At 38.0% G+C, this 21,073-nt stretch overlaps 1 protein-coding gene across 9 annotated transcripts in view; it reads left to right on the top strand.

Moving 5' to 3' along the window:
* Positions 1-16,322, top strand: part of CNOT4 (CCR4-NOT transcription complex subunit 4) — a 149,589-nt gene extending 133,267 nt beyond the window's left edge. For 5 of the 9 annotated variants that reach the window (XM_055284119.2, XM_055284118.2, XM_055284120.2 and 2 more), the window contains 2 exons: positions 14,055-14,267; positions 14,934-16,322. In XM_055284119.2, coding sequence (XP_055140094.1) covers positions 14,055-14,267; positions 14,934-15,235 — 515 coding nt within the window. In that variant the 3' untranslated portion in view covers positions 15,236-16,322. The remainder of the gene's footprint in view (positions 1-14,054; positions 14,268-14,933) is intronic. The other 4 variants (XM_055284125.2, XM_055284123.2, XM_063642294.1 and 1 more) reach the window with 1 other exon arrangement.
* Positions 16,323-21,073: the final 4,751 nt, after the last annotated feature.

Genomic DNA, 21,073 nt, shown 5'->3' with positions numbered 1-21,073 from the left:
TCTCAATAATATGACTAAAATTCAAAGTTTTACAAATGTGTTTTTAAATAATTTTTTTTCAGTAAAACAGTTCTAGTTCAGTATACAGCACCAGCATATCTGAAGTAAGAATATTGCAGTTTCTGATTGGTATTCGAAAATATTTTCATCTAGTCTTCTTTTTTGCCTTCCTTCTTTTGAAATAAGATTCAATATTGACTGAGAATTGGTTCTGTCAAGATTGTCTCTGGCAATCTGTCCCTAATTCAACTATAAATTATTGCTAAGGATGAACACTTAAATAATTATATATTTTAAATGACTTTTAAACTAAGGCCCCCTAGTGATGTGATGAGCATATAAATTTTTGAATTCAGGGTCTTTTGAAACCCTGTCTTCCACAGGAGTGTCATATGTATAGGTCTGGAAAAGATGTGTTCTTATTAAGACTTAATTCTTTTTAGATTGAGACACCATTTGCAAATTGAAAACAAAAAAAGTTTATATTTCCCCTAGTATGTGAATGTACTGTAAGGAGGAATAAAAAGCAAAATAGTCTTTTTAAAACACAGACTTCAATTTTTAGAGCTATTTTAGGTTCCCAGCAAAATTGAGTGGAAGATACAAAGACTTCTCATTATATTCCCTGCCCCATCACATGCACAGTGTTCTCTATTATCAGCACCCTCCACCAGGGTGGAACATATGTTACAGTGGATGAACCCAATTGATGATCTGGGTGGAGAATAGGTGGAACACAGAGGAGTCTCAGGGTCGTTTTTAGAAAGTACAGATTAGTTTTAAAACTAATGTAGCTTTTTCAGATTGTCTTCTTTCACTTAGTAATGTGCGTTTAAGTTTCCCCTAGCCTTATTTTTTAATCACACATTTTTACATAGCTAAAATAGTTGAGTTTCAGAATATAAATGCTTATTTTAAAAAACAGACATTTATTTTAAAAACAATGTGAAAACCTTAATAAATGTCTCTTGGTTTGGGTAACTAACACAATGAGAAAGAACTCTTAAAGATGTATGGTTGGTCTGTTGTATTGGAAATGTTTATCACCATGACTATATCCATCTCCATTTCATTTAGTTTTATAAAAAATGAAGTTATATCATTTTCTGAAATAATTTTTCTTCTGAAATTAAAGTAAATAATCTTTTAATGCCAAAAAATTCTTTCTAAAAATGAAGCTCATAACCGGATTATGAAGAATCTGTCAATTAAAATGATGTTTCAGAAAAGTGGAAATTTTATTCTTATTTGGGATTTTTGTTATGTTGATTTAAAAGCTTAAGACAATTTGATGCTGATAGGAGCCATCTTTTAGAAAAAGATAAGACTGAGTGATCTTCACTATAAAGTGTGCTGTGTAATCAAATGCAGTAAAGAACTGGGTTTGATGTTTTAAATAACTTTTAGATAACTTGGGAGTCTTTTAATTTGGAAAATTATGAACATCAGCAATCTTAGGAATTTCAATAGATATATAACCATAAAGGGATTTGCTGTATAGGAAGCAAAATACTTTCATCTGAATGTAAGCCTGAAGAGAAACTTCTGCCCCAATAAAAATATTTTATTGCCACTAAACAATGAAAAGCTATTACTGACTTCATTTGGAATGGCCAGTCCCGAGTGATCTGCTAAGAAATAAGCAGAACTTCACTTGACTAGCCTTAAAAAAAAAGCAGAACAGCATGGTTTTTAGGAGGCTGTTAGAGAATGTCATAGCGTCAAGCTCCAGAGAAAATGGTACAGAGTAGACATGCAATAAATTCTTGTGGAAGGAAAATTGATGGTTGAGAGTGGTGTCAATTCTGGAGGCCTTCAAAGCATGGATCTGTTTTGTGTTAATCTGGACTTTTGGAAGCATTTAGTCAGATTCATTTGCATATGAGTTATAATTGATTTTTTGGTTCTATTCTGGCATTGTGGTGTTCATTGTTAAGATTTTCCCCCCTACACATCACCCACTCACTATGTGATTAATTTTTCTTCTCTCTTTTTTTTTTTTCCTCTGAACTTGGGAAACCTCAGCTCTTGGCTTTTCCTTATTTTTCCAATACCCCCTGTACACACATACACACACACACACCCCTTTTGTATATTTTTTGAGACGGAGTCTTGCACTGTCGCCTGGGTTGGAGTGCAATGGCACAGTCTCGGCTTACCGCAACCTCTGCCTCCCAGGTTCAAGCGATTCTCCTGCCTCAGCCTCCTGACTAGCTGGAACTACAGGCGCCCGCCACCATGCCCGGCTAATTTTTTGTATTTTTTGGCAGAGACGGGGTTTCACTATGTTGGCCAGCTGGTCTCGAATGCCTGACCTTGTGATCGGTGGGCCTCGACCTCCCAAAGTGCTGGGATTACAGGCGTGAGCCACCGCGCCCGGCCTTGACACACACATTTTTAAAAAACACATTTTTCTTATCAAGTGAGCCCTTATTTTTGATACCCATAAATCTATATATAAATATTGGTAAATCTTCCGTGAAACACATATACACAGCCCAGAAAGTCTCTCTAATACCTGCTTTTTCAGAATGCTTCGTGTGTACTCCTGAGGTGTTTTAGGAGCTTCGTACTTTTGCTAGGTAGGGAGTTCTTTAGGGCAAAATTGTTAGAAATTTTTTATCTTGGTTAAGCCAAAATCTTTTACCAGTTGTATTTCTTAGGTGCATTTTGTTAAACACATGAAGACCACTTGTCTGTTAACTTCTGGATATAGATCAAACATCCTCACTTCTTTGAACCATTCCACACTTAAAATGATTTTGAGTTCTCTCTCAGTCTAATTCTCTTTACACATATTTTGACTTGACATTGCCTTTCTTAAAATATGAAGCTCACACTTGAATATAATAATCCACATATGATCAGATAATAGATCTCTTTTATTAAAACTTGGAGAGGCTGAGGCAGGAGAATGGCGTGAACCCGGGAGGCGGAGCTTGCAGTGAGCCGAGATTGCACCACTGCACTCCAGCCTGGGCGACAGAGCGAGACTCCGTCTCAAAAAAAAAAAAAAAAACAAAACTTGTTACTAATATTTGTATTTTCCCTTATGTTTACAGAGTTCTTTTATAAAAATATCTTGTAGGGTAGTTATCTCCATTTTATAAGTGAGAAGCAGAGTGGTTATCATTTGTGATTTGCCTAAGGTCATACAGTTGCTAATTTAGACATTGCACATCTATTTATATGGTCTTAATGTTACTTTTTTAGGCGTTCCATTACCCAGTTGCCAGACCAAGTATCATAAGCCTATTTAAGCAAAACCACTAGACCTTTTCCCATACACGCTAACGGTTAGATCTTTTCCATTCTGCCCTTTCCAAATGCATTTTCAAAAATCTAATGTGTATCTGTTAAATTGTATGTGCTTGGATTTGGTATTGTTAGAATGTATCCTGTTTGTATATCCCCATCTTAGAAGTTTGTCTTAGAACTATGTGATTATAAAGTGATAGATGCATGTTTTTAATAACACTATTAATAATATTTGTCAAAGAATGTAAGAGTTTTAATTTAAGAATAGTTGTAGTTTCTGCTATTCTGTCATCTGTAGAATTGGCTTTCTGTTTGCATATTTAAATGAACTTTGTGGGTTTTGTTAAGTATAATAAAAAGCATGGAGTCAAATATAAGCCAAGAGTATTACAGAGACTTTTAGGCTGACTCAGTATCTCAAGTTCTGTGTAGATTCATCTAAACACTGCTGTTATCCATGCTATACTTTACCATGTTATCCCAAAAGGGAACCATCAGCAAATTTTACCAGAAACTGCTGAATTCAAGATATATTCAATATATATTATACTTCTGACATCCTAGGAAGCCTATCCAAAGAATAAATTACTTTGATAGAATTTGTTCTTTATGAAAATTCATTTTGACTCTCATTGATAACTTTATTCCATTTGTGGGGAGGATTGAGGAGTCAGTGGGATGGGAACAGAGCTAACTACAAAGTCTGAGTTTAGATGGGCAGCAGAAGGGAAAAGGAAGTGGGCCGTGGGATATATTAAGGACTTTTCCAATGGAAAACAATTGTCAGTGGGACCTCTATGACTACTTGTTCAATTTCAGAATTAAACTTCCTGTATATTTTAGGTGGAATCGAGCTGAGTTCTAGTCAAAATGCTACACATTATTTCCCATGAAAAATACCCCCAAACACAAGCAGACAAACAGTGATTGATAAACCCATCATACTCATTTCTGAAGAAATCATCAAGCCCCAAATCTGTTTTAGAATTTTCTCAAGAACTAATTCTAGACTGGGCATGGTGGCTCAGGCCTGTAATCCCAGCACTTTGGGAGGCGAGGCAGGCAGATCACCTGAGGTCAGGAGTTCGAGACCAGCCTGGTCAACAAGGTGAAACCCCGTCTCTACTAAAAATACAAAAAAAAATTAGCTGGGCGTGGTGGCACGTGCCTGTAATCCCAGCTACTCAGGAGGCTGAGGCAGAAGAATCGCTTGAACCTGGGAGGTGGAGGTTGCAGTGAGCCGAGATCGAGCTGTTGCACTCCAGCCTAGGTGACAGAGCAAGACTCGGTTTCAAAAAATAAAAATAAAAAAATAATAATTCTAAGCATGTTGCCTCTAGAGTCTGCCATTTCCTCCATTTCTGGTATTTTTCTAACAGTTGTTTTGTGCTCTCACCTGTGAGGATTAAGAGCCTGGGAGAAAACTCATTTTCAGTCTAAAGATTTAAACTCATTTGAATTGAGTAGATGCTTTTGTGATGTCTGCATCTCTCCTGACTTAACAGTTCCCTTCTTCCCTTTTGGTTAGAAGATCATGCTGTTACCTAAAGTTAGAAGGAAGCAAAATGAACATGGAACTGCATTGCCCTGCCTTTTCTCCTGTCAAATATGGCATCAGGCTGAGCAGTGGCTTTTCCTGATATTCCCCTTATTCAAAACATAGCTTTGTCTTGCTTTCAGCATTTTTCACTTTCCTCAGATCATTATGGATTCTGACTTTAATCCGTAAGAATTATACTTTTATATACAAGTAGGTTATATACCTCTACCCATCTTTTCTAAGCTTTCTTTTCAAATCTAATCCCATCAGATTCTCCTTGTGTAACAACCAACTTCTTTAGATTTCCTCTAATTTTCCTTATAGATTTATTTATTATTGCATAGTCAAAATGTCATGTTTTAGCATCTTCTGTGGCCTGTGAATCACTGCTCTCTATAACCATGGGACCACTCCCACCCATCCTTTTCCTGATCTTTTTTGGATAGTTGTTTTCTTAAAAAATCTGGAAGCAGGCTGGGTGCGGTGGCTCACGCCTGTAATCCCAGCACTTTGGGAGGCCGAGGCAGGTGGATCACGAGGTCAGGCATTCGAGACCAGCCTGACCAACATGGTAAAACCCTGTCTCTACTAAAAATACAAAAATTAGCTGGGTGTGGTGGTGTGCACCTGTAATCCCAGCTATTTGGGAGGCTGAGATAGGAGAATCGCTTGAACCTGGGAGGTGGAGTTTGCAGTGAGCCGAGGTCGCACCATTGCCCTCCAGGCTGAGCGACAGAGCGAGACTCTGTCTCCAAAAAAAAAAAAAAAAAAACAAAAAAAAAAAACATGGAAGCAAACGTTCAGGGTTATATGTTTAGGAAACATACAGTACCTACTGAAGTTCAGGTTCAGGCATTGTTTACTACATAGAAATTATTAAATCAAGGTCCTTTTCCTAGAGGAGCTCAAAGTCTAGTTGTAAAAAGTGAACATGTAAACAAATGATTGCAATACACTCTGGTATTTGCAAAATAGCGAAGATTCCTGCCATCTAAGAACTCAAGTATAATTATTCTCATTCCCTGCTTTTGTAAATCCTAAAATTATGTCACATTCTCCTAGGGTTTCTGTTATTTTTGCAGTAGCCAACCAGTTCTTCGTTGGTCAGAATTAAGTCCAGAATAAAAGTTTTCTTCCTTATTTTCACCTTGGAAAAGAGAGATCGTCAGCAAGGAATGTTTTATCAGGTTTATTTTCTTCTAGCAAATTTAGACTGCAAAGATGTTAGGGTGGTTGACACCCTCCATGTCTCTGCAATTTTGTCATTTGTTTTGGGGAAGTCATATTGGGTGAATATTCTGGTGATCTGTGTATTATCTCCTTATTTTACGTTCCCTTAACTATCTTTGGATCTCCTCACAGGGCTTTGTTCGTGGTCACTGCTCAGTTTTATGCTCACTTAAATGCTTCCCTCCAGGCTGCTGCTTTGACGTTTTACAGATCTTTTATATGAATCTTTTTTGTCCCTTGCCTTCATTTAGCGCTGCTTACATATTGTGGTTTGGGTCTCACTTGATCCTGTCTGTGATGCTTCTAAGGGTGTATGCATCTTTTATATTCAAGTTTGTTAACTTTTTCCTCTTTTTTAATATAACTTTGCACATGAGTATTTTTGTTTTTTTCTTAGATTCTGATTCCTTCATAAAGCAGCCATCTAGATCTTCTTGTTCTCATTAATCTGAGTCTCCTTCAAAACAGATGTATAGATCCTTATAGGAACATTCTAGAAGAGAATAATATACATTATGTAAAACACATCTACTTATATTTCGAAATGTTCCCACTGTATTTTTTTATTTGCTGCCTGTGGCCTGTGCGTCCCTGTGTTCTCTATGGGATGCCCTTTCCCTCTTCCACATCAGCTGCTTTTCCTCTGATGTTTTCTTATTTGCTGTTTATCCTATATGTAGAATGGAAGAATTATTCACTTCCTTCTTTATGCCCCACAGGTCTTTGCTCATACTAGAATCGCATGTTGTAGTTATTTAAACACATTTACCCTTCCCTTCTGCTAGCCCATGAGTCCTGCCCAGGACACAGACTGGTTGATAGTATGCTTGATGGCAAGAACAAATGCTTTGGAGTCAGACTGATTTTAATTGCTGACTGCAACACTTTAACTCCATAACCTGGGACAAATTCTTTAAACTACAGTGCCTATTCAGCCTCCTCATTTGTAAAATGAACCTACTACTTAACCTCATTGGATTGTTGATACTAAAGTAATTGAGTACATAAAGTACATAATGAGTGAAGGAATAGTGGCTGGAGTAGAAAAATGGGTAGAATATATCTTAGAGACTTTTGTTTAATATCCTGTACACATAATACTAGAATATTTGTTTTTAATAAAACATTCCTTCTTTAAACAGTTTTGAGCGTTGGACTTTTTAAAAGTATTATTTGCTTGTGTTTTGGCATCTGAAATGCTATTAAAAACGTATCATCTTAGTGGCTCATTTCCTTCAGTTTACATGCAGAGAAGCCTCTTGGACCCCAAAACTTAACTTACTCCTCCTGCATTCAGAAAGCTTTGCATCTTTTTGGAGAGAACCATCTGTTCACAGCATTATACAGATAGGAATTAAACAGATTTTGTTGGGGAAAGTCACTTTCCAGCTCTTCTCAAGTCAGACCCTCAAGTCTGCAGATATCTTGATGCATGTAACATTTCTAAGACACTGAGCTACATGCTGAAGAATGTACAGGACGTCCCCATCAGGCTTTTCAGCGGAGTTGTGAGAGGTGAAGTATGAGTACATGGAAAGGTGGACAGTAACTGCAGTCGATGGCACGGCACGGTGTGCTGCCAGATGAGTGGTTCAGACCCTAAGTGCTGTCCAGTGGAAGAGAAGAGACTTCGACTTTTGGAAGATTGAATAAAAACTACTTGAAGAGAACAAGAAAGCATTCTAGACAAGGAGAATGGAGGGAATAAAGTTTAGAAAGCACAAGTCATATGTAGCGGATCTGGATTTTTCTGTTTATGTCATTTCTACCAGTATAAACAAATTTTGCCTCTTTTGTTGTTGTTGTTTTGGCTGTTACTTTGTTCAGGTTCTTTGTTTCTGCTCAGAACTCTTTTTTCATTTGGGTTCTTAAGATTTTCCACTTAATCCAGATTCTACTTTCAGATCTATTAAACCCTTAAGATTTTGTCTGTGACCTAGAGCAGTATTGGTCTGTCTTGCGTTCTAATAAACATAGTTGTAGAAATTTTAGTGTAAACTATTTAACTAGAATAACATTTTTCACAAGCTGATTTTATAATGTCTGTCTATAACAATTCATTTACTAAGAAGTCATTTTCTCTGCATATTTTAGTTAATAAATTGGAATGATTTTTGTGACTGCCCTGACATACAGTACACTTATATTATGAAGGCCTTCCTTTAAATTTCAACATGACAAATTTTGTCTGCTCTTTGAAGTTTAGTTCAGCATAAATCATTTGTATTTGAGTCACTTAGAGATTCATTATTGAGGTTTGAGAAGTTTAGACTTTGTTCAAATCAAATACTGATGAAGATGCACTCCATCCCAAAACTGGTAGGAGATCACGTATAAGAGGGAGGGGTGTGGGGGCAGGAGCTAAGACAGGTTGTTCCCTATGTCCTTCTAAAAAAGGACAAAGATTTGAAAGTCTAACTGGCAAAGAGTTAATCATCGTAGGAACCAGGTTTCTGATGTGTAGCCACTTGCACCAAGAAAGATTTGTTTAAGTAACCTAACCACTGGAGCCTGTGGTTTTGAACTATAAAGGACAAGAGTGAAGATGGAAGACAAAAACTTTTTAGAAAAACAAAATCAGGTTGTATTGAGCCTTTTCGCAATGACCATTAAATATGGCTCAAAAACTGAAGTGCAGAATGAACACTTCTAGGTGTATTTTGTGACTGGGTCTCTCAGTGCCTACTTCCTGGTAGGGGTGTATTTATTGTTTAATGAGAAGGCCTTGAGGAGGGAGTACCAAAAATAAAGTAGAGGCAAGAATTCCAAGAAGGCACAATATCCTGATTTGGTGGCACAAAAATATATTCGTGGAAACAAATCTACTGGAATTGTCTTGTTTGGGGGCTTGTTTTACATGTGTTTTATCTCACTATGTTGTCATTATGCAGAGGTCTTCTATGTCTTTACCCTTTTAGCAGCAGATCTTATTTTTCAAATTAAATCTTACATGGTACCCTAATACGTAAACTACATGAAATCAAGGTGGGAAGGAAGGATGCCTTGTCCTGGTACCCTGCCCCCTCAACTGCCTTCATTCTTTCAGGTGAAGCTTTTATATCAGCTGGAAAAACCCATTGGCTTGTTGCCAGTGACAGCTTACTGTTAGGAGCAGGTTTGCCCACATTTTGCTATTTCTAGTTTTACATTTCATAATAATTAACATATTGCAGTTAACCTGGAGAACAGAAAGATAACCCACTTTGGATGTTATTAATGCTAACTGTGTGTGCTTGCCCAAGCAGTGTTCTGTGAAAGGTCTGATGTCAGAATTCATTCTGAAATATAGTCTATAATATAGTCATTGTTTAAATGCCTTTCTGTGTACTTCCTAGTAAACAGCTGGACTAGTACAGTGTTATATAGAAATACTAAAGATAGTTTCAACCTGTTGTGAGATTTTCAGGTTTGGTGTGGGAGGAGGGGGAGAGCTATGTAGTAACTAAAATGGCAACTCCATGAATGCTACTGTTCTTCACCCACCAGCACGTTCCCATACGTGTCCCAACTGGCCTGTCATTTTACTGAACTTATGTAGCATATTTTAATCATATACCACCCTGGGCATTTCTTCTGTTGCATTTTCAGAAGTAGTTGTTGAACTTTTCATGTATTTTCATTGTCCCACTGTCTAGACTTTTAGCCCCTTGAAAACAGAGGTCATGGTTTAAGTGCTTTTGTGTTCCATGTACACTGTAGGCACTCAGTAAAGAGTTGCTTTGATTTTTAGCTTAATATATGCATCTTATACTGATTTTTTAAACTGTTATTGCTAAAAACTAGATTTGTCAACTTGTTTAGTGCATCATGATCGGCTTACTATGGATTCTGCTACCTTGACCAGCAAGGTAGCAGAATTTTAACTATAATTTCTTCTTTAATAAGAGGTTTTCTGAGGCAGGTAAATGAAGTTTACTGATACTTCTTACACAGTAGAATATGAAAGTGTGGCACGTGGCATCTTGAAAGTACTTTAAACTGTGTGCCTTTGAGTTCTACACTGAAAAATAAAACTACTACCAACAACTTGACCCCCTTTCTTGCCCTCAAATTGTTTAGAACTGAAAATAGTGTTTTGTTGCACATATTTATATTCCATAAAGTAAAATTTTTAACATCAGAAAAAATCTAAATATATTATCAATTCTTTAAGAATAAACACTCCTTCCCTGATGTATTATACTATTACTAATTACTTTAAAAATAAAATTAGTATTGTTTTTAATATAAAATGTTTGGTAACTTGATTTTTATTATACTTTGCTTGCCCTTTTCCCATCTTATGGTAAGTTTAAAGTACTTTCTGATACCTTGTCTTTGTAATGTTTTAGTGATGAAAAGACTCATTATTAGATTGACTACACAGTACCTCTGAGAATGATGGGTGTTATTCTTAAGTTCCTAAAAGGAGACTAGTACACAGGGCTAGTTCCTAGCAGTAAGAATTACTCTGCCTTAGCTTTTTGGAAAGTTTACTATCCATTCAGTATTGACCACAAGTGGAGCATTTGTTGTTAGGCATTTAGCAAGTAATAAATGTGCTCCAAATTGCATTTGCTTCTCTTATTTTTATCCTTATGAAAGAGTAAGGCAGGTGTTATTTTTAGTTATGAATTAGGGGTCCTGGGATATACATGCCTAAATTATATTGACAGCCAGTTGTGGAGATGCCTTATACAACCTATGTACAATGTTTTCTCTATGAGACCTACTGGCTTATACACATTGAATTGTACTCCAGTGTGAAGTCCTGTATAAATAAAAGAAAATGAACTTGCATCAGGTTGAGTCAGTGGTCAAAGTCCTGGTACTATTTGAAAGGAAAATACGCATTCAAGCGAGATCATATAAGAGCCCTAGAAGCAAAGGAATCGACTTCCTTTGTGTCAGTGGTTCTCAACTGGATGCAATTTTGCTTCCCCAGAAGACATTTGCAATGTCTAAAGACAATTTTGGCTGTCAAAACTGGGGAGTCTGTACCCCTAGCATCTAGTGGGTAGAGGCCGGCAATGCTGCTAAACCTCCCACAGTGCTTAGGACAGCACTTCACAACAGAGAATTATGTAGTTCAAACTGTCAGTGGTGATGAGGTTGATAAACCCTGCTGTGTCTGTTTCAAAGAATGGAATTGCCAGAAGCCCTTGCAGCCGAGACAAATTTGGGTCATTGGGAGGGAATGGGGAATCAAGGAGGTGACTTCAGGTACGGCTGGACTGAGATGAGCTATTTTGATGGGGTTAGGATTAAGCTGATTTTCTTTCTCTCACCTTTTCTTTGTGCCAACACTTGGCATAGCAATAGTGGAAAAAACAGTGAAATAAACTTCTTTTCTTCTAAGCTAGATGGAATATGGTCCTATTCCAAGAGCTAAAAGCATCATTCTACTTCCCTATAACACTTGCAGCTTTACTGTAAGCCACATCCATGCTGTCAGGCTCCCAAAATGTCAAGGCACATGATTTTTTGGGGGGAGGAGGGGTGTCAAGATTGTTGCATTATAAACTAGCTAATTTATTTCCCAAGGTATCCTGTAATCATAGTGCACCTGGGAGGATCTAAATTTCTCAACTGTTTCTGCACCATGTGCCATATGTGAATTTCTTTGGCTAACATACTCTTGCTTGATTTGATTAGTCTACAATTACAGGAACAAATGTCCCTTAAAACAAACTTTTTTTAGAGTAGTTTTAGGTTCACAGCAAAACTGAGTGGGAAGTACAGAGAGTTGTCATATAACCCCTCTGCCTTTATTGTCTTTTGACTTTATTACTAATTTTCAAATAAGATTTATGTAAATGCAAGTGTTATTCTGTTAATGCAAAATTAAATGTTCCTCGATTTCATTGCTCACTAAATGGTAAAGCAAAAGTTAGGAGCAGATTGGTCTGAGTTATGGGATATTCTCTCTCTCCCTATTCAGTAGAAGAGGGAGGATCATCATTTGCACGGCCTTCTTAGGGACATTAGCCAGTCGGTGTAAGAGCAATTTATCTTCCTGAAAATTTTCCCATGTAGTTATACATCATCTTTTTATTTCTGGGGGATTTTATTTTTCTTCTAGGAAGTTTTCCCTGTTTTGCTTTTGCCTAATTGGAAGCTATTTTAAGTTATTCAGCATGACAGTTTGACTGCTTTAAAAGTTAGAAGGTACCATAGCCGTAAACCTTCCTGTGACTGAGAGTGTTCTAGGACTTAAATTTGTGATCTTGTTTGTGTCTCATGTAGTTAGGGAGCCAGGGGGAAACTAATGATTGTATTCTTGAGCAGAATTTTTTTCTCCTGGCCGTAGAGTCCAGTTTCTTCCTTTAGCCACAATATCTCTCTGCTAATCATGGCCAGTGGACACACTATAATGCTTCTGTGTTTCTCTTTTGCCTCCTTTCAATCATGGGTCTTCCCCTGGGCTTTCCCTTTAATATTTGACCCTTTAAAAAAATTAATAGTCTGTACAGAGTAGATCGAGAGAGTAAGCTTGCTTGCTTTTTTTTTTTTTTTGGACAGGGTTCAGGTTCAAGTTCTCAATAACAAGTTTTGTGAACTTGGGCAAATTATTCCTGAGTCTGTTTCTTTATATAGTAAATGCAGATTATTTATCCCCGTCTGCCTGCCTCTCAGGGCTGTTGTGAAGATCAAATGACATAATTGACTATGAGAGTGCCTTGTAAACCATACAACACAATACAAATGTAAAATAATATGCAAATATAAGAAATGTGAGGTTTAGCAAATTACATCAATTATGAAATGAAAGTAGGCTTGGAGAATTTATTTTCCCATCTGTTGTCTTGTTTTGTGTAGCCTAGAGTGCTTTTTCTTCATCTTAGTAAGTTCAGAGATGACCTTCGTTCAGTTTAGTTGTAGTTTTTTATCTTTTTATAAATAAGGCCAATGGAGTTAAATCCTTCACTTGTTGAAACATGATATAATTTGGCATAGATCAGTGGTTGGTGCAAAGTGAAATTTCAAAGAGAAAATTCTGATTTTGCTAAGCAGCATAGATCGTGCCTGATAGAACATCCTCCTCCTCCTCCTTCCCAGCGTTGATTGCTAATCAGTTCTGTAGAATCAGAAATATTTTTCTATGCTTTTTTCAAAAACTCCAGTTTGTAATTTGACTTACATTGCTGTTTTCAAAAATAAAACAACTATCTAAATATTTGTTAAATAACTAAGTAGTTGTTATACTTCACCCTTTTGCCCCTGACCAGTTAGTTATACTCTATGGATTCTGGATGGTAGTAGATCAAGTTAGTTTAGTTACAATTTATAAAAAGCCTTTTTTATGTTGCTAGTGTCTTCTCATGTTTGATACTATTCATAAATAGACCCAGAAAACTGTAGGATTCCAGGACTCAGGCTGTGAAAGATTGGTAGAACTGTTGGAGTAGAACAGAAATTATTCCATCTAGAAGGTATCAGCTCCTGCCTCCTCGGCCTTAGTGACTAAATGGAAATACATTCTTTTCAAATTCAAAAGCCTGTTCATTACTGCTTTTCTCTTCTGAAACACATTGCCAGTTTTATAATCAAGAAGGACTTAATTATTTTTCTTTTTCTATTGCTTATGTTTATTCTTCATAAAATGACTTTTCTTCCATTTGTGGGCTGAGAAATAAGCTCCTATATTGGACTTTGCAGACTTGGCTTTTTTATAGCGTAAATCAGCTCAGCTGGCTAAATGCCTCACTAACTGAAACTTCATAATGTAGCTGGAACTAAATTGTGCTCTGGAGCATTGAGTCTTTAAACTGGATTATTGATTTACAAACCCATAATGGTGAAGAGGCTGTAGAGAGACAAGAAGCTCCCTCTCCTGATCCTTGAGCAAGTTTTTCCTCACTTCAGGGGCTCTGAGCTCACGAGCAAAATCCTAACCAAGTTTATCTTGCTAGGACAACCCATTTTAAATGCTCAGTAAAAAAAAGAATAATTCTTCTCCCGCTTAACCACTAAAGAACAACATATGTTTCTAACGTAGCTTTTTATTTTTTTTTATCTTTCATTTTTTTGTTGGTAAATCTCCCAGACAACAGCAGTTCTGTAGAGAGTTTAAATATGAAGGAATGGCAGGACGGGCTAAGGGCACTTCTACCCAACATTAACATCAACTTTGGTGGACTGCCCAATTCTTCTTCCCCCTCCAACGCCAACCACAGTGCACCAACGTCCAACACTGCCACCACCGACAGCCTGAGTTGGGACAGCCCTGGCAGCTGGACAGACCCAGCCATCATCACAGGTAACTTTCTCACTCCCTTCAGCTCCACTGACTGCCAACAGTTTGGTTTTTAGCACAGATTAAATAAAAACCGAGATCTCTTCAACATAAGCTTCTTTTCACAAAGCCGCAAGTGTGGAGTGGCTTGTTTCTTTCTCAGGGGTCACGCAAGTCTTGTTTAACCTGTCGGCCTAGTTGTATATTAATAAGAAGGCATTTGATGCCTAGGTTGCTTCTTCTGGTTTAAGTAGGTGTTAACATCTGGCAACATGTGTATTTTGTAGGCCTCAAAGTACAAAAGGATCTGACTTACTCTTCTTATAAGGAACATACTCCACTTTTTGTTATAAAGCTCTCTATTATAAGGCTGTCTTTTTACGTATCCCTGTCAGAGGAGGAAAAGCACAATTGGGAAATGCCGTCATGCAGTTCTGGGGAATGGTGTTTTGCAGCTCTGCCTCTGTGACAGTGGGGGACCAAGTTTAGTTCAAGAGGAGGCATGGGTTTGTGTGACAATAAGTCTTTGTTGTTGGGGGAGGATCGGTTTAAAAGGTCTTATTTGGAAGGAGTTTAAAATTGTAATCTTTTCTGTGTTTCCTTTTGGTTTTGTTTTCTAAATTTGTTTGACGAGCTTATTCTTTCTACACAAACTCACCATTTTCCTTCTTTTTTCTTTTCTCTCCTTAGGTATTCCGGCATCTTCAGGAAACAGTTTAGACTCTCTTCAAGATGACAATCCTCCACACTGGCTAAAATCCCTTCAGGCCCTCACAGAGATGGACGGCCCCAGCGCTGCTCCATCACAGACCCACCACAGCACCCCCTTCAGCACACAGATCCCACTGCACAGAGCCAGTTGGAATCCCTACCCTCCTCCTTCAAACCCTTCCAGCTTCCACTCCCCACCCCCAGGCTTTCAGACGGCCTTCAGACCCCCCAGCAAAACCCCCACAGATTTACTACAGAGTTCAACACTGGACCGCCATTAGGCAAAGAGGAGCAACCATTAGAAAATGCAGGATTTGTCCCACTCTGTTTTCTCCCTCTCAGCCCACCACCCACAGCTCCCTTCTCATCTCTTATGTTCTGAAGAAGCCAATACCTAATCAATTTTTTTTCTCCTTACCCCCAGATGCAATGCGATCACAGGGTCATTACCATCTCTTTATTAATTGTAAAAGTTTTTGTTGATCCAGCATTTGAGTGACACTGTTGAATGTTTCTAAAAATGCCTTTTTAAGGAGAGAAAAAAAAATCAAAGGGCAGTCTCAATACTTAGAAAATTATTGTCTGTCTGTTGCGCATAATAATGACATAATCTGCTTAGCAGAAAATGACGATTAATCTATAGGAAAGGTCAAGTAAATGCATTATCAACTGCAGAAGTTTGAAAACCAGGTTCATTTACGTGAGATTGCTAAATGCATGGGGGAAAGCAGTGGTCCTAGCATCCATCTTGTATTCAGCTTATCATTATTGCAGGGAAAATGCTTTTAATTTAAATTATTTTTTAATTATTTTGGCAAGTTGATGGCAAGGACTTGTGTCGTTAAGCAAAAGAATGTATTGGAAGTTGATGGAAAGACAAATTCATCTGTAGTGGTAACTGGCCGATTGCTAAAGAGTTTATAAGGAGGTAAGAAGTAATTTTTTTAAAGGAGAAAAATTTTTTGGCTTTAGATTTAAAGTAAATTGAAATGTTTTAAAGGAAAAAAGTATTCACAGATTTAATACCTATTAATAATATAAGAGCTGAAATGTAAGTGATTTCTTCAGTCCTTCTCCTCTGTCGGAATCTTTTTTCTTTTACCGTAAATTCACCTGACGAGGGCACTCTGAGATAGCACTGCCCTGGGGCCATCTGATCACCATCAGGAGCAAATCTCTGACCTCTTTGCCTGCAGCTTTTACTTAACCCTGTAGTTTCTGGACGTTTGTGCAGTATTGAAAAGACAGGAGAAAAGAAAACAGAAACCTGGTTATAACCTGATTCTAAAACTAAAAACAAGGAAATGTACCTCTTTCTTCAGAATTAAAACTAAAATCTTAAATAAAACAGAAAACTTGATGATGACACTTGGGTTGTTCTTGTTTTTGTTTTTCCGTTTTGTTGCATGTGAGTTTGAAAGATTTTGTGACAAGTAGCCATCAGATATTTCCGTTTGATTTTACATCTTCAACAGTAGGGAGGATGGTTTAGAAGAAGAAAGTGGAGGAGAAACAACCATTTTATTGACAGTCAATGGCATCCTTGAAGTTCAGCCCATCTTGTCCTCAAGAATCCCTCTTCCAGTGCCTTTCAGTAGAAGATTCCTCTTTCTACTATTGTATTATGCATGCCAAGCCTTCCCAACTGAGAAGCCTTATGTGCCAGTAATGGAGAGGTTATTGACATGCTGAGATGTTGGTTCTCTTTAGGGAGACCTGGCGGAAGCAGCAGCCACTATGTCACACAAGTGGCATCGCTTTGTGAGTGCCATGATGGGAAAGAGATCGGGAAACACTGATGTAGATGATCCACGGACACATCTTTTATGACTGACCATTTTAGGAAGTACCTGATGATGGGGCAACGATCGCACCACTGACCAAAAGAGGGTAGAGGATGAAAGTTACCTGTTCCCCAACAGAACACCAGGATCTGTGTGGTTTGTATGTCTTGCCTTGGGCTGCATTCAGAAGCCCAAAGCTAGAACTGGCATATTTTTAGCCATGTCCATTAAGGGATGCGATGTAGGATCAGTTAACTAAATAGATCTAGATTGCACGTTCTGTGCTTTCAGGTGGGTTTTTTTCAACCTTACCTTTACGCTGTACTTTAATTTGTTAAAATTTCAACACAATTTTTAGAAACTTAAACATGATACTCTCAAATAAATGTCGCCACAAATAGATGGTGACCAAGTGGATAGTAAATTGTTTTGTAAAATTAACAAAATTTCCCCAGATAAGAGGAGAGGACTAGAAATGACAGGCTCTCTTTGCCCTTGAACTTTGCTTCAGTCTCCTGCACCTTCACACTGTACTGCAAAGTGATGGACCAACGCACAAATAATATTCAGATGGCAGCGAATTGTAATCAAGGCTTTTTGCGGGGGATACCGGAAAGTCCTGAGATGGGCATATCAATAAAAATGTTGCTTTTTCTGTAAAAGGAGGGAACTCCTACCTCATAAGGCTGTGCTGTAATTGTGTGTATGTTTAATCAGTCATACAGAAGAGTTTATAAAAAGCATGACTTTATAAAAAGTATAAAGAATAAAAACAGTAATGACCTGTGTGCCTACCACCGAGGTTAAAAATAGAGGCCGGGCATGGTGGCTTACGCCTGTAATCTCAGCACTTTGGGAGGCCGAGGCGGGCGGATCACCTTAGGTCAGGAGTTTGAGACCAGCCTGGCTAACATGGTGAAACCCCATTTCTACTAAAACTACAAAAAAAAAATTAGCTGGGCATGGTGGCTCGTGCCTGTAATCCCAGCTACTCAGGAGGCTGAGGCAGGAGAATCGCTTGAACCCAAGAGGCAGAGGTTGCAGTGAGTCCAGATTGCGCCATTGCACTCCAGTTTGGGCAACAAGAGCGAGACTCCGTCTCAAAAAAAAAAAAAAAAATAGAACCTCTGGTGTCTTAAAAGCCCTCTATTTGCCCCTCTCCAATTAGACTTCATTTTCTTTCCTCATCATCTCAAATAGCCATTGTTTTAAAATTCTGTGTTAATCTTCAAGAGTTTTGCCAGCCGTGTATCTATCCCTGAATAATAGATTGTTTAGTTTTAAAAAGCTGAGTAATAAACCCAAGCCTAGCTGTGGAAGGAAAGGGCGATGTTGTCACTATTAGATTAAGGCTTTTAGGAGAAGATAAACTAAACAGCTTCTGGGGCATAGTTTGGATTTAGCGTCTCTGATCATTTATGAAAGCCTCTTCTGAGAAGTACAGTGGCCAAGGTTATGAGTGAGTCCTGGAAAATGGGGCTTGCCAGTTGGGGTAGGTCTTGTCATGTAAGCACAGTCCCAGGTGTCTGGCAGAAATATGGTCTACAGGATCAGTCTGCTGTCTGTTTCCTGTGTCAAAGCTCACCATGGCTTCCCTCCAGTCCTCTGGAGTAGATCACAGACACTTAGTGAATTAAGTGTCTTAACCCTTTGAGGTGAGGGGTGGGGTTTAAAATAAGCGTCAGCTGATTAATTCACCAGGGCTTGGCGGGGAGAACAGAAACTTCATTAGGCTTCGTCAAAATCAGAAAGTACAGAAAAGAGCCTGAACCAAACTGACTTAGGGGCCTATTGGTATAATAGCAGTGGGAATCTTGGTACTGACAGCTGTCATGGATCACAATACTCAGATCTGGTACACAGCAGTCATTTCTAGTATTTCACTTTGTTCTCTCTCCTTTCTTGGATCTTCTTCCTATATTCCTAAATCCCGTACCCTAGTCTTTTATTTATTTTTTTAATCTCATTTTGCTGGAGTGACATCCTCCAGTATTTCTTAAGGGAAGGTACATGGGAGATAAATATTTTAGTAATCTGCTTGTCTGAAATAATATTTAATTCTACTTCTCAGTTGATAGTTTGGTAAATACAGGATTCTAGGTTGTAGATATTTTTTCCTGCAGAAATTTAAAGGCTTATTACCTTCTTGCTTCCAGTTTTGTTGTTGAACAATCCAAAGATGCTCTTATTCTCTATATGTAATCTTTCTCCCTCTCTGGAAGCTTGTAGCAAGTTTGTCTTCTGTGTTCTGGAATTCCATAGTGATCTCCCTTGGTGTGGGTCTATTTTATTTATTTATTTATTTATTTATTTATTTATTATGATGATGATGATTATTATTATTTTGGGATGGATTCTCGCTCTGTTGCCCAGGCTGGAGGGCAGTGGTGCAATCTTGGCTCACTGCAACCTCCGTCTCTCAGGTTCAAGTAATTCTTCTGCCTCAGCCTCCCAGGTAGCTGGGATTACAGGCACCCACCACTACGCCTGGCTAAATTTTGTATTTTTAGTAGAAACAGGGTTTCACCATGTTGACCAGCTGGTCTCAAACTCCTGACCTCAGGTGATCTGCCTGCCTCGGCCTCCCAAAGTGCTGGGATTACAGGCATGAGCCACTGCTCCCCACCAGGTGTGGCTCTATTTTAATTCATTTTGGTGGACACAGTGGACATACAGTATGCTTTTAAAATCTTATGACTCATTTTCTTCAGTTCTCGGAAATTTTCTTGACTTATGAGTGAATTTCTTGCACTTACTTTCTCTGTTCTCCCTTTCTAAAAATTCTATTATTTAAATACTAGACTTTCTGGACTTCTGCTTTTTAAAATATTTTCTCCAATTTTCTATCTGTATCTTTGGCTCTTGTTTCTAGGAAGTTTTTTCTCAACTTCATAGTTTTCTTCTCCTTGTGTTGTCTGTTTCTCCAAGTTGATTTTATGTTTGCTTTAATTTCTATCTTCCTTATTAGAGACTTCTACACTTGATCTTAGCCAAAAGGCCAAGAAGTGATTATATTAGAGACTCCTTAGAAGCTTGGTAATCCTTGGTTATCTGCTCATGAATAAGACTGAAAAATTGATGGGGAGTTTTGAAAACATGAGTAGGGCTTGCCAACTCTGAATTCCCCTATTGGAAGATCTGGGTGGTCTTTTCTACTGGGTGACCTCTGTTGTCATTGTCTTTAGCACTTGTCTGTTGGCCTTGGCTGGTCAGATTCCATACAGAAGAGTCTTATAATGGCTGGCCTAGCTGGTAAGGGTCTGACTGCCAGGGCTTCAGAGCTGTGTTGGTGGTCTCTATATGTATTTAATATTATACTACATATAATCTCTCTGATGCAGTCTTTACGTCGCCAGAGATTAACTCTCCAAATATCTGCCCATTTATGAGAAGAATAGCATGGAGTTGGGGAATGAATCTAGGGAGTTAACTTCTTAAAACAACTTTCTTAGTAACCTTTATTTTAGCCCCACTCCACATAGTTTATCTTTAGTTTTAGCGGTATCTAGTCCTGTCAGTTTCTGTGCCCTTGAGGATTTTGTGATGTAAATTGGATTGGATCTCAGTTTTCCCCACTGTTAGCTTAAGGTTGGACTTTCTCAAATGAGCTAGGTGAGTCCACCCAACCATCTACTTTCTAGGTCCTTAGATTTTATTGCTGTCATTTCCTCTTGTTATTCCTGTTTTTCTTTTTTTCTTACTCGAATTTTAATGGACCTTTAGGAAGAAATAAAATTAATATGTAAGTTCGATCTACCATCTTAGCCCAGATCTGTGCTCTGATTTTATAAACTAGTAGGCATAGTTTGTCGGCCAGTGAAGTAGAGGAAGGACCATCTTTTGCTATTGGCCAATGAGTGCTAGCCACCATGTTGTATATCCGTTGGTTTGAATAGTACCTGTTTGTTTCATTTACCTTGAAGTGGTTTCTCTTTTTAACATCCCCTTTTCCAGTGAAGCTCTTTTGGTTTACAGTCAGTAGTTTGTTTTTCAAGAGGTAATCGCACAGGGGATTTTAATGGTTAAACTTTAGGCTGGATGTTAAAGGCAAATTTTACTGCAGTTTTAGGGTCATTTGCAAGTCAGATGGATGTGGGTCATTTTCTAGGCTTAGCTGAATTAGAACAAGTCTAGAAATTGCAGAGAGGGAAAAAATAACCTACTTTTACCTATGTATGCTGTGTATGAATTGTGTTTTAAGGATGGGTAATAATAACTGTCAACAGTGTATATGTACAGAGATTATGCTATAATAATACAGAGCTGAATTCAGTTAGCACTCTCCAACAAGGTTTGCTTAAACTTGAAGACACGAGGTATACTGCACATAGCTTT

This window comes from Symphalangus syndactylus, chromosome 6, assembly GCF_028878055.3.
Source record: "Symphalangus syndactylus isolate Jambi chromosome 6, NHGRI_mSymSyn1-v2.1_pri, whole genome shotgun sequence".
NCBI classification, from domain to species: domain Eukaryota; kingdom Metazoa; phylum Chordata; class Mammalia; order Primates; family Hylobatidae; genus Symphalangus; species Symphalangus syndactylus.
The sequence above is the reverse complement of the archived record's forward strand: the minus strand, read 5'-3'. Positions and strand labels throughout refer to the sequence as shown.